This window comes from Ruditapes philippinarum, unplaced genomic scaffold (genome assembly GCF_026571515.1).
Source record: "Ruditapes philippinarum isolate M1 unplaced genomic scaffold, ASM2657151v2 ctg745_1_1_1_1, whole genome shotgun sequence".
In the NCBI taxonomy this organism is placed as follows: Eukaryota; Metazoa; Mollusca; class Bivalvia; order Venerida; family Veneridae; genus Ruditapes; species Ruditapes philippinarum.
The window spans coordinates 91,933-105,253 of record NW_026852306.1 but is presented as its reverse complement, the minus strand read 5'-3'; the positions used below and the strand labels follow the sequence as shown (position 1 = coordinate 105,253).

At 32.2% G+C, this 13,321-nt stretch overlaps 2 protein-coding genes across 2 annotated transcripts; one reads left to right on the top strand and one right to left on the bottom strand.

Annotated features, from left to right (window-relative positions):
- Nucleotides 1-2,106: 2,106 nt before the first annotated feature.
- On the top strand, nucleotides 2,107-5,683 carry LOC132756060 (dual specificity protein phosphatase 19-like). Its single transcript, XM_060747039.1, has 4 exons — nucleotides 2,107-2,197; nucleotides 2,682-2,750; nucleotides 3,290-3,448; nucleotides 4,196-5,683. Exons 2-4 carry the CDS (start codon nucleotides 2,693-2,695, stop codon nucleotides 4,594-4,596), a joined length of 618 nt encoding a protein of 205 aa, XP_060603022.1. The 5' UTR covers nucleotides 2,107-2,197; nucleotides 2,682-2,692; the 3' UTR covers nucleotides 4,597-5,683.
- Nucleotides 5,684-7,341: 1,658 nt separating this feature from the next.
- LOC132756052 (probable proline iminopeptidase) lies at nucleotides 7,342-12,595 on the bottom strand. The gene is made up of 7 exons (XM_060747030.1): nucleotides 12,380-12,595; nucleotides 11,016-11,139; nucleotides 10,350-10,525; nucleotides 9,934-10,018; nucleotides 8,963-9,153; nucleotides 8,316-8,460; nucleotides 7,342-7,476 (listed from the first exon to the last, which is right to left on the bottom strand). Exons 1-7 carry the CDS (start codon nucleotides 12,487-12,489, stop codon nucleotides 7,366-7,368), a joined length of 942 nt encoding a protein of 313 aa, XP_060603013.1. The 5' UTR covers nucleotides 12,490-12,595; the 3' UTR covers nucleotides 7,342-7,365.
- Nucleotides 12,596-13,321: the final 726 nt, after the last annotated feature.

Genomic DNA, 13,321 nt, shown 5'->3' with positions numbered 1-13,321 from the left:
GTCAGTTTTAAAAAAGAGGGTTGTGCTTTTCCAAGATGGATAAAGCGCTTTTTTAATAGTTGAATTTCAGTGAAAATTTAGAGAAATATTACATGGAGATTAAAGTGTACATATGTAAAGAATTTTTATAAAGATATATTTTTATTTATACTAAAAGACCTCTGGAATGCTTAGAGGTTTGAGAACTGGTTAGTCCACGATAATATTCACTATTAAATCAGAGATGTAGATAATAGAGATAAGCAGCACCTATATACACCATTGAAATATCACTCATGCCTGTCAAAAAGTGAAAAAATAGGCATTTTGTAGCAAGTTAAACTTAATGGATGTACATTTGATACTTTTATATTATACTCCATTTGAAAGTTAAATTTATCTTTTATCTATGGCTGCATGTTAAAATATTGGTACTTGTAACTTTCCATGCCTTTCACTTAGAAAAACTTAGCAGAACATACCCACTGAGTCAGTTTTTCTGTCATATGAATAGTTTTGTAACAAAAATAATTAAGTAGTTCTCTTTAAAAATTGATGGATCATTTATTTAAATGAGAACTGTAAATATTTTTACCTGCAGCCATAGACAAATTTATAAGCTTTTAGAAAATGTATTAATTTACTGATTTTGATATCTGGTTAATAAGTTTTACTTGCTAAAAGTTTTAAGTTTAGCAAGCACACATCTCTGTTATCTTTGTCTCTGATTAAATCAAATTTATCTATTATCATTTCTTCATACGATCATAGAGATTAGAATCTATACAAATGATGGTTATCCCAGCTTTGGAGACAACCTATTACCTTATAATCAGGAGGTCAAAATCCTTCAATATTCCAGTCAATGCGAAGGACACAGGGTTCTCACTAGGACTTTAAAACATGGAGTCCATGGACTCCCAACCCTGAAAAAGTTGGAGTCCAAAAGCACGTCGCAATTAATATGTTTACAGATTAGTCATTCAATGTTCACAATAGCATTGCTGATATTTTGAATGTTCAAGAGACTTCCAAAGTAAATAGTTATTCAAAAGAAACTCTGAACTACATAGTATAATTATTGTTTTGTTGTTAATATTTATTATGAAATTATTTCATTATAATGCATCAACCCATGGAAATCTTCTTTTTTTTCACTTTTATACCAAATCAAATTTTTCTCTGGTTAAATAAGTCCACTCTTAAGACAAAAAGTTTGTATTTGTTAAAAAAAAAAACGTAAATGTATATAGGCAGCGTTTAGCGGAATGAATAGGAAAATCGTGTACAGATTCACACAGTGTGTAAGAGATTCATCCGATCGATGATTATTTTAGCAAATATCTTCAAAAGGGGGCAAATTAAAGATCGACATTTAAAGATTTAATGTTGATTCAATAATAAAGAAACAATTCATTCGCATGTTTGGCTTGGAAACCGAGAATTTTTGCGAAATTTTAGGGTTTCTGGCGAACGTGAAATCGCCGATGTTCGGGATCAATTTTCGGATAGAGAAAAGGGTATGTGTACCTGGCATTTGGGCACAATATCTTAAATTCTTAATACTCTTATAGAAAGTTTTTGCAAGAATGAAACTAAAGCAAAATTGTGCCTAGAAAATGCCGAAAATATTCGACAATCATTATAATGCCGAAAATATTCGACAATCATTCAAAATTACACTCAATTGTAATTTGAGAAAACAGTCTTTAAACTTGCTGCGTAAATAGTCGATAATTTTATCCTTTTGTCGGTAAAATTTGCTAATTTCCAATCAACTGTTGATCAAAGATATAAAATTATCACCTCGTGATATATCTGGTAATTACATGTACTGTACAGCGCGTGTATACATTAGTCTGATCACTATTGCGTGATAATGATCGGAAGCGTTATCGCTGATTGGCTAATTGCTTCACGGGTCGATGTGCATAGGACCGCCTACCTATAGACTGACACGCGCTGACGCATTTGTGTATTTGTGGTTGTAAACAATCGGTAATGTTTATGCGTCCCCGGGCAAAATTAAGCGTACGTGGAATCCTTGCTCTGAAATATTTGCGTCCAGCTGCAATAAACATGCGTACCGGGACGCCGAAATAAGCGTCCCCGAGAACCCTGGGACATGAAATATTTATTAGACAGTTGGTCTGGCGAACTTTGAAAGTTTACCAGAACAAAATTAATTTCATCAGACCAAAAGAAATCGGAACAATTGGTATAAACATATTTATTTATTAGTTCAAATGCGAAACAAGTTCTTGCAACTTATATTAATCACTTTCGAGTCCACTTCTTAGAACCAACCAGTACTGGTGTCATATGGAGAAACATGGTCGTGACCCGAGTAAGGCTCGAAACCCATGATCTCTGGGTTGAGAGGCAGACACCTTAACCACTAGGCCATCGCTCCCCTTAACTATCGGGACAACTTTGCACTAAATATGTTATTTTAATACTAGGACATGTGGCCCTACCCTTTATTTGGGGGTGGGGAAATAGTGAACACTTTATTAACTTGAAAGAATGAAAATGCTGTACAAGTTCAATACACTTGATGGAAAACAAAATATATCATAATGATCACAATCAAGAATTTTGCTACAAAAGAAAAAAAAAATCCCTTATTTCATTGATAGAATATGTATTTTGTGACATGAAGTATTCATTAAATCATTTGAAATGTATTTTTATTATTTCAGAAGAAACAGGTATGTCAAGTCTCTTGTCACAGTTGCAGAGTTTTAACAAGAAACAGCTGCGCAAAACAGGTACTTACTGTATGAAAATCATTATTGTATATTGCTAGTAATATTTTTTGCTAAGCAAGTACATGTAGTTATAACCAGTATTTATATAATTGCAAACTTCAAAGCTTGCATATAAAATGACTTGTGATTGTCTGAAATAACTACCTACTATAAAGAACAAGCATACAAATAATTCATATTATCTGAAACTTTGCATTTACAACAATTAAAATGGAGAATGATAATAATTATTATTAATTGTTATTTTTAATGAGTAAAAAAGTCATATTTTTAAAAAGATAAATAAGTGGAAGACTCTATTTCAGACATTATTGAGAATAAATATTCTATTTAAGATATTATTTAGAGTAAATATTCTATTTCAGACAATATTTAGAGTAAATATTTCATTTGTAATATCATTTAGAGTAAATATATTACATAAGGTCATCTAATCATTAAAAGTAAATACTATATTTCAGACACGATTAAGAGTAAGCATGTATTTCAGACATGATTAAGAGTAAATATTCCATTTCAGAGTACATCTTCTATTTCAGACACAGCTGTAAGAACAGAGGATGGTAGAGTTATACGGGAGTATAAGGATGACTCTGGAAACATCAGAACAGAGGTCACTAACCGAGACCAGTATGGGTTTGTAGCGGACGTCCTAATGGACTTTCAAGTTGGGGAAATCAGAGACAATCTCATATTTGGTAAGTTAAGATTTTATTTTTTACTTCATTAAATTATAAGGCAAAATTTTTATTTAACAGATAAGATGTTATAAATTTTTGAGACCTTTTAAGGTCTTGATATCAATGTCAAGTTTTCAGGGATTAAACTAATTTGATCTTAATGGTCAATCTAAGTTTTGGTAAATGTTGCTACAAGTTTGTCAGTTTGTGCTTAAATAAAATAATCCAGCAGTAGATTAATTTCAATGACTTTTATGTGTTTTCATTGCATTGAAAAAAAAGAATATGCATTTATCATTCACCTGAGCATGTGCAAGGGACCTATGTGAAAATAGTCATTAATATTTGGTTGTCTATGTGATATTACTGCAAAATCATTATTTTTCTTAATTCATTTTCGGGATTTTCGTTAATAGATCAATCCTAGGTGTATCACTAGTATATTTGTGCTTGATTATGTATTTCAGAGTTTCAGATAATTTCAATCTGTTCCATCACGTTTTATAGAGTTATGTCCCTTTTAAATGGCAAAGCTTGCATTGACATTATATTTCTGTATCTTTATTCAGTAAGTTTTACTGTTTTATTTGTTTTTGCCTAGGCTATGCAAATCATAAGCAACCAATATATCTTGGTTTCCTTTGTTGAACTGGCTTGTAGATTTATGGACTTGAAAGGGCCAAATCAATGTATGTACTTTTTAAAATGTTTAATTCCAACTCTTAAATTCTTTATAAAGATAGCTTTATTTGTCTTTTTTTACAGGCTCACAAGATGTGGCTGCCGAGTGGGATATTCTTGCTAGATATGGAGTTACGCACATCGTCAACATAGGAACGTATGTGAAAAACTATTTCCCAGACAAACTCAAATACCTGAATGTCAAGGTCAATGACACACCTGATACAAAAGTTCTTAGCTATTTCGATGACACTTTCAAGTTCATTGACGAAGGTAGACAAAGTGGTTGCGTGTTCCTACACTGTAATGCCGGTGTTAGTAGGGCATCTACGTTCACAACCGGATATCTTATGAGAACGGAAAAAATGACATACGAAGATGCCTTTTCGTATGTGAAAAGTAAACGACCATCGGCTCGACCTAATGCAGGTTTTGTTGAACAGCTTAAAGAGTATGAAAAAACACTAGGTCTGTCAAAAGAATAGGAGAATAATATCATAATTCTTTCATCCGTCCATTGACTAAGTCTCTTTTATTTTAATAATTAGTACATGGTCAAGATCACAGAAAAAAATTAAAGTACATGTATTGCATCAAACAATAAGTCATGTTAATGCGGAAGCCAAATGGTTAAAGGAAATAGGAGTTATGTTTTTAAGCTAGCCAGGTCTGTGATTAAATCGAATAACTCAAAATCAATAACTGTTGTTTGGTGAATAACTACAATAACTGTAGTTTTGTTAACATATACAATAATTTTAGTTTTGTGCATAACTACAATGACAGTAAAATGTTTTACACATAACTACATTAACTGCAGTTAAGTGCATAACTCTGTTTCAAAACGTCATATATCATCATAATAAGTTTATTCAGACCTCAAAATTGAAAATAAGTTATCATATTTCACAAATCATTATAATTCTTTGGTAAAACTAGTTGGTGGTAATGGATTACCTATATTTTAAAGCATGGCCAATCTGCAAATTGGCACAGTTTGATTAATTATGTTATTTGCAAGCTGCATGAAATTAATTAAATTACTTATCTTAAATTAGCAACATAGATTTTTGAGTTTTATAGCTAAGTGAGTGCAAAACACAAGTTACAGGTAATCTTAAAATTAAAAGTTTGTATAATTGTGTTGAATTAAGCATTCATTTTGTACAATGGTGTCAAATTAAGCTCATGATTTGTAAAATGGTGTGAAATTAAGCTTACATTTTTTGCAATTGAGTTGTGTCAAATAAAGCTTAATAATAATTTGTACGATGGTGTGAACTAAGCTTATTTTTTGTACAGTTGTGTCAAATTAAGCTCACAATTTGTGAAATGGTGTGAAATTAATCTTGTATTTTGTGAGTCATGTTAACTTAAGCTGAATAATAATCTGTATAATTATGTCAAATTAAGCTTATAATTTGTAAAACGGTGTCACATTAACCTTAAAATTTCTATAATTTTGTACTTATCAAACATATTTTTGCACTTGTAAAATTTTAATCAAAATTAACTACTGAAACATATCATTTTCTTTTAAAGTTATTTATCTTTATTTTTTATACTTAAAAGAAATATTGAGAAATATTGATGAAATGAAAATTTTATAAAATGTGTATTTTTATTTTCCGTATTTTCATTGTAAAAGTTAATTTTTCACTACTGTGAAACATTTTTTCTGTATTTTGAATGTTGTCTTGCCAGACTTCTGTCAACCAGTACACAAAATTAAAAGGAATTCTTCCTATTCATAAGATTAAAAAAGACAAAAGTTAATACAGGATTTACTTTCATCTTGTGGTATGAAAATTATCATATTTATTTTCATACCACTCAATGAAAATAAATCCTATATTTATAGAAGAAACTTTAATATGCTCTATTTATTGTATTATATCACATAATTATGATTAAATATTTATACTTATGCATTTATTTATGCGACTGTGTATAACGTTTAGTGGTGCCAAATTAAATGTGATATAATTTTGTTGTGTCTATGATTTCACTTATTTAAACATTATATTTTCATATTTGATTTTCATTTTCTATTATATATTGATGTTGCGCAGTTATTTTGTGTACCCAGCTTATTTCTTTTTTTAGAACAAAATAATGAATGTTATGCCAATGAGTATTAAGTTCAATAAAGTGGTTATAACATTCGAGTTTGCATTTACAATGTTTTTTTTTTTATGAAATATAGGCCATTTTTTGCTTTGTTGTTTCCTCCATGAATTAGAGGCCAAATGATTATATTTTATCCTAACTGAAAAAAAATGTTGAAAATTTAAAATTTAACCAAAAAAATCAACCCAGAATCAGGAAATGATGATTGTTACCCAACCAATTGCGTTATTTTACCATATGCACCTGTTAGCGATAAATAGCTTTCAATAAAATTCACCCTTAGAAATTTGTAGATTTTATTTAAATTTTGAAAAGTGAATGTTTATCTATTTTTTGTTTGTTTATAAATTCCCAAATTTTAAACGATTTCCAAATTGCAATTCTCATTCCAAAAGGAATTGACAGCTGCACTGGTGTTTGTGGTGTAAATACTTTAACTTTAAATAAATCAAAGTGCTGTAAGCACTGAATGAGAAAGACAGGAAATGCCGAGTATCACTTGGCAAATTTTGATAACATAATTATAAAACGCATTTTACAGAAAAATAAATGCGATATGTTAAGGTTTTATATTCATTTATTCATATATTGCGCATCTATGCAGTGACTTTTAATTTATCAGGGAATGTTCTGCTGTTCTGTTCTGTAATTATATAGCTGTGCACTGTATATCCGTACAGCAGGATGTGAAAAGGCCTTATTAGCCATATTATTTCGGTTTGATATACAATATAATATATCGGCCCGTTTACATACCATGGTATGTTCTTCCATGGATTGCACTTTTCTTTTTGCATAATTACTGCACAAGTTTTACATTTACTGCGTTACAGGTGCACCAGGTATTATATCAATAGTTCTATACTTAATCATTTAATTTACACATTTGCATTTGGAAATCAAATTAACGGCTTTTGTTGATTGGTCAAGTAGCTCATTGTATAATTATTTAAATGGGAAAATAAAAGAGACAGTTTAATATTTTACGGTCTCTATTTGATCGTTGGCTTTATCAGAGGTGTAACTGTATGTTTAGTAAACTTTCAAAAAATTAATTTTTAATTTGTTACTTTATTCAATCAAATATATTCACATTTGATATTCTTATTATGTAAGCAGCTCAGCTACAAGTATTTGTATCTGTCGGTTACTTCTACCAATTTTTCTTCCAATCCTTTGTCTTTGGTACTGTGTCCGCCATCAGGTATTAAATGAAATTCAGCGTCAGGAAGGAGCTAAAATAGACATGGTTGAAAAATTGCAACATACATGTGTTATGTAATCGTATTTATAAATACTTTATATGCTTTAAATTTAGTAACGGGCTTAAAGAGCAGTAATTTAAGAAAAACAGCACGAAGACACTAACATATCAATTAACATTCTACTCTGATGAAGATCTATTTGTTATTTCTGGGAAATAATAAAAAAATATCTGTCTTTCCAGGATTTTATATCAATCTTGCATACGTATTATAAAAGTGTGTCTACTGTCAAGTATACTTATGCAAATATTCTCTGTTGAAACTTTATTTGAATATTTATTAAGTAGTACAAGACATATAATTATGTTGGTTTAAAAAATCCATTGCAAAATCTTAACCTGTTTGAACAGCCACTGAGTCAGATGATTAAATTTCCACCATTGTCTTTGTCCTTCGGGTAAGGACACATATTGCACGCTTTTTGGTTGGCACGAAAATAAACTATAGACTATAGTACTACTGTACAGTATTTGCCCGGTAGTGCCGGGACTGTGGAAATGTAAACAAATAGTTTCTTCCCTTTGCACTTGTCCGATTGTGGGGTTGATATTCCAATAATAGACTGATGCATTTATTTGTTTGTGACAATCGTGACAGAACCATGAGGTATGTGACGTCATTTTAAAGATATTACAAGCAGCTATAAAGTGCGTCCTCAGTTCTGAGAAAAAATGTTAATGAAAAATGTTGGACCCAAACTGTGGTCTTTAATATAAAGAAAGAAATGGGTATGCGTGCTCAACTGCTGCTTGCTATACTGTTAAGAAATGACGTCACATACCATGTCTGTCTATTCTGACGACATTTACCTTGTGAAGTTGCCATGCCGTCTCTGTGGGACAGATAATATCATATCTACCATGGATAATACTCGTTGGAATGTGACGTATCTTGTCAACATTCGATAAAATTTGGTCATCGGTCTTCAGGAATGCACTGTTTACAACATAGTGGCTAGTGAAAAAAATGGACACAAAATATATTATTTTATTTGCATATCATTTATCATCTTCGCACGTTTTGTTTATAATGTTTGCACGTCGTCCGTGTCTGAGTGGTTAAGGTCGTTAGACTTAAACCACTTGCCTCTCACCGCTGTTGGTTAAAGCCGCTTTAGCGTCTTCGGATTCGTCATGTGAGAAATCTACCAAGCTATCTTAAGATATGACGGTGATTTTATTCAGGTACCCGTTTTTGCCTGAAATAATGTTCAGAGGCGCGCCTGGGGTCACCCTTCACCAGTAAAGTCATGGGCAATGTTGTTTGGTCTCTCCTTTAGGTGGTCTTTGTTCACATGTTTGAATGTAGATAAACAAAATGACTATGACAAGCCTAAACAAAGATCAAAGGTCAATGTCATATATGCATCGAGACATACATTCGATCTATTCTGTTATACAAACAATTGTAAAACTCCCTAATCTTACGAACTTTGAAGTTTTAAATAACATTTTACCATTCTATAGTTGCTTTCTGTACCCAACTTTCTAAATTTTGCTCTATTTGACCAAGAGCGTGTTGGTCAATGTAAAGCCGAGCTGTCATGATGGCCCATATCCCCCAGGCCCTTCCACAGTCTAATTTTGCCTTCTCGTCATTGCCAGTTAACCTACGATAAAATGCACCAATAATGTCGTATCTCTCAGTCTGTAATGGTAACAAGGAAACTGAGCTCTCAGTGATATTCGATCATTGTAATAAAGAAATGTAAGGCGGATGTAGAGGAGTGTCGCTTCTTGTTGTTGTGCTCAGGTTTAGCAATATGCAAGTAAAAAGAGCAGTGGAGAGAAGTAAAACTCAAACATACAGTAAACACAAGAAGAATGTAACAAAGCAAAAATAGTGGCGGCGTGGCCGATTGCTTAACGCGTCGGACAAGGATAGCTGGCCGCGTGGGTTCAAACCCCGTTAGGGGCAAGCCGTTGTTTCCGAGAGAAAAAACAAACAAAACAAAAAACAAACTTTACACCCATTGCTTAGTTCTGGTTGGTTCAGTGCGGATTCGAAAGTGCTTTAATAAGCTTAAAGCTTCCAACACAATCGATATAAAATACTTTAGTATATCAAACTAATAAAAGCAAAAATACAAAAATGTAAATGTGCAACGAAAAGCGGAAATGCAATAAAGGAAAAAACGTTAAAAGTGAAAACAGGACAAAGTTTGATTGTCGTTTCTTCGTGTTTTTGTATTGTTGCATTTTTGCCGCGAAAAAACAAAGACACGGAAGATGCAATACGAATAAAAGACACGCTATATGTGTCGTATTTTGTCTGATTTTGTCATCCTTCTGCTTTTGTTCGCGTCGAGAATGTAAATACAAAACGATACGGCACAGTTGGCAAAATGCAAAATAGCATGGCGTACATCAGCCACCAAACATACCGCAACTATTGCTGTAAACATTGGAACTGTTAGTGATATATTACCTCAGGAATCGGCTTCACAAATTCTTCATATGCATCTGGAAATACAAAACTTGCTCCGTCTTGATAGAACCACGCCAGTTCCCGCCTGAAATAAGTAAAGCCCAGTTCAAAAGTAAACCAAAATGGACATATTTATCGCAATGATTTACATCATCGGTACATGGATTCATAGACAATAGGTGATTGATGGTCGACAAAAACATTGTATCGAAAATACTTATTTATCGTCTTGGTTGAAGGAGGTCTATTAATAAGATTTCTGCATTTTACGTAACAAATAGCAACACGACACGACACTTGACGATACGATACAATATATGACAATGCAACACGACATTGGACTCTGCAGCACGGAACATGACAATGCAACACGGCATTAAGTAATTTTCATTTGAAGTTTTACCCTTCGTACTCACCTTCTAAATGTGTAAATTCCACGGATTATAAGGGCCTTCACTCTATCTGGATGTGCTTCAGCATAGATTAAGGCCATAGTTGATCCCCAGCTTCCTCCAAATACAACCCATTTATCTATATTGAGTTTTTGTCTAAGTTGTTCCATATCATTTACAAGATCCCAAGTTGTGTTTTCCTAAAAATCATAGTTTTATTTGTTATCCTATCCATGGATATATTTCTTACAAGGTTCCTTTATCTGATTTATCCTTAGGGTTTCACCACGAAACGCAGCCCTGGTTAGCCATTTAATTTCTGCTGCTTAGTGGCTATTCTTTGATATTGAAATTCCTTAATCTTGTAATGGAATGTTCCAAATTCAAAACAGGACAGGTAAAATGCATAATGAAAGTAAGATAACAAATTCATGCGCGAAATTAAATTATCAACAAGTGCGTGATTTTTACGCGACACCGGTTTCTTATCTCTTTTCTACATTTGATTATCATTTTGTGCATTTATGAATATCAAGATATCTTTCTCGTAAATAGTTATCCTTGACGGTATGGTCGACGTAAAAACAAATTTTATGAGTAAAAAATCTGTATGCTAGGTGAAAGATCCGACATAATTTTTTTTCAGATTTGGTACACGATAAATTTGAACTACTTCTGGATAATGCTCACTCTTATTTCGGCTGCTGGGGTTGATTTTCCAGTTCCTCTTTGGTCTATAAGAATAATTCTGTAAACTTTAGGGTCGAAAAATGTACGGTCTCTAGTTGTAGTACCCCATCCTGGTCCTCCATGCCTATACGAGAAAAAATGAGCCGCGTAATGACAAAACCAACATAATGGGTTTGCGACCAGCATGGATCCAGACCAGCCTGCGCATCCGCGCAGTCTGATCAGGATCCATGCTGTTCGCTTACAAACGCTATTACAAGTAGAGAATCTGATAGCGAACAGCATGGATCCTGATCTGACTGGTCTGGATCCATGCTGGTCGCAAACCCACTATGTTGATTTTGTCGTGACGCGGCTCAAATGTGTTTTGTTTCTTAACTCACATGTTACAAGTATATTAGTTTATGTCTGTTTAATGATGATATTACATTGTAATTATTATTTCACTTGTTCATTATTTGCTATATTACTGCATGTTGTATATGCACTCTTATTAAAATTAAAATGAATATCAATTACCTATGCATATTTTAGTATATGCAGTATGTACAGTTTTAATTACCAGCGAAATTTTCTAAAAAGTCAAGATCATTAATATTTAGGATTTGGTTACATGCTCGAAGAGTCAATAATTAAAAAGAAATGTTTTATCATTTACAAAATCAATTTCAAATAATATGCATTTGACAACGTACAAGTTTTTATACACATTTGAACTTCTTGTTTTTGTAAAAAAAAATCCTTATTTTTGTATATAAAGGGTATCAAATATTGAACAAACATATTTGTTTGGATTTTTCTTCTTAATAAAAAACCCAACTAAATACTGGTTTAATATGAATATGTGCTTCAAAGTCCCCCACATAAACGCTGTGAAATTTGTATCATTAAGATTATGTACATTGATTGTATAAATAGGTACTAATCAAACATGTACAGTATCTTGACCTGGTCATAAAATAGGGACAAGTTGTTGAATAAATTATAAGTTACCAGACGATAAATATAATATCATTTCGTCTGATATCATTTTGTGTCTGTACGTATTTTACCGAAATATGACGGAACAGACCGAACAGAATTAAGCTGTAAAAAGGGATTGTTGCCCATTATTTTCTAAAACTGTGTACATGTACATTGTAGTAAATGCAACTTATTCCTAGGAATTAATTGCAATTAAACTGCAATTTAAAAACAAATGGTATTATGACGGTTTATATTGATCGGTGCTCTACTGATAGAAACTTCAAATAAATAGAAACTTTAAATATATTTAACTTAATTAAAAAAGATAAATTGCGAAAATGTTATCATAATTTGTAATATGATTAATGGATTGTAAATCTGTTTTAAAATGTACTTACAGAAAAACAACTGGGTTGCCATCTTTATTTCCGGACTCCTCATAGTAGATACTGTGAAGTTCAGACACTTTTAACATCCCAGTCGAAAACGGTTCTATATCCGGGTACATGGCTACTTTCGTTTTCTAAACAAAAGTTTTCACCTGGCAGAATATCTAATTTTCGGCGATAATCAGCTGTTGGGTTTAACGAAAGGATGAATCATAAATAACACATGTAGATCTATATGTTGCTACATTCAGTGTAGTCAGCCAATCAAAAATGTCGTTTAATTAGGCACGCCGCTTTTGCTTTTTACATGTATAAATTATTTTTTGTTTTTATTTTCAATATACCGTTACGCAAAGTAATGTTAGTTATGCTCCTTGCAAAAAGGTCATGTTTTGACTATTTTTCTTACGTAGATTTTATATAAACCTCTACACAAAGTTAAATTTAGTATGCTTCTTGGTAATTTAACTACTTTTGGTACGTAGACTTTATTTTTAATTAGGCAAAAGTTTAAATAACTTTAGTCAGGTGAGTTGCATTTGCATCTTTAAAGCTATGGCCTTCAAAACATATATTGCATGTATAGATAACCATGTTTAAAACTTATCTGCAACTTTCACAGAGCCTCAATTAAGTAGCATATAACTTGCAAAATATGTAAAAAAAGAAGAGGAAAGTATGCTTACCAACTTAAAAATGGATGTTGACACTAGCCAAATTCACTTTACATTCCGAAAGATCTTTACCTTGTTAGTGAGGAATGTCACCTGTATCATTGTACATTACCGTAACATCAAAAGAATGACTATAGGACACAAAAATTGACACATGTTGCATTTACTGTTCAGCAGATAATCCGCTCATTCTTTCTCGTTCGTTCATAATGCAACGGTTATCTATTTTATGAGTCATTTTCAAAAGAAAAAATGATTACCCCCCTTTTACGCGCTG

Bases quoted from the DNA above. Each gene is read 5' to 3' on its own strand.
- LOC132756060 (XM_060747039.1), top strand. From the start codon at position 2,693: ATGTCAAGTCTCTTGTCACAGTTGCAGAGTTTTAACAAGAAACAGCTG. The intron at 2,751-3,289 runs GTACTTACTGTA...CTTCTATTTCAG, and splicing joins GAAACAGCTGCGCAAAACAG to ACACAGCTGTAAGAACAGAG. The intron at 3,449-4,195 runs GTAAGTTAAGAT...CTTTTTTTACAG, and splicing joins CAGAGACAATCTCATATTTG to GCTCACAAGATGTGGCTGCC.
- LOC132756052 (XM_060747030.1), bottom strand. From the start codon at position 12,489: ATGTACCCGGATATAGAACCGTTTTCGACTGGGATGTTAAAAGTGTCT. The intron at 10,526-11,015 runs GTGAGCATTATC...TATGATTTTTAG, and splicing joins CCCCAGCAGCCGAAATAAGA to GAAAACACAACTTGGGATCT. The intron at 8,461-8,962 runs GTAAAATGTTAT...TTTTTTCACTAG, and splicing joins CAGAAAGCAACTATAGAATG to CCACTATGTTGTAAACAGTG.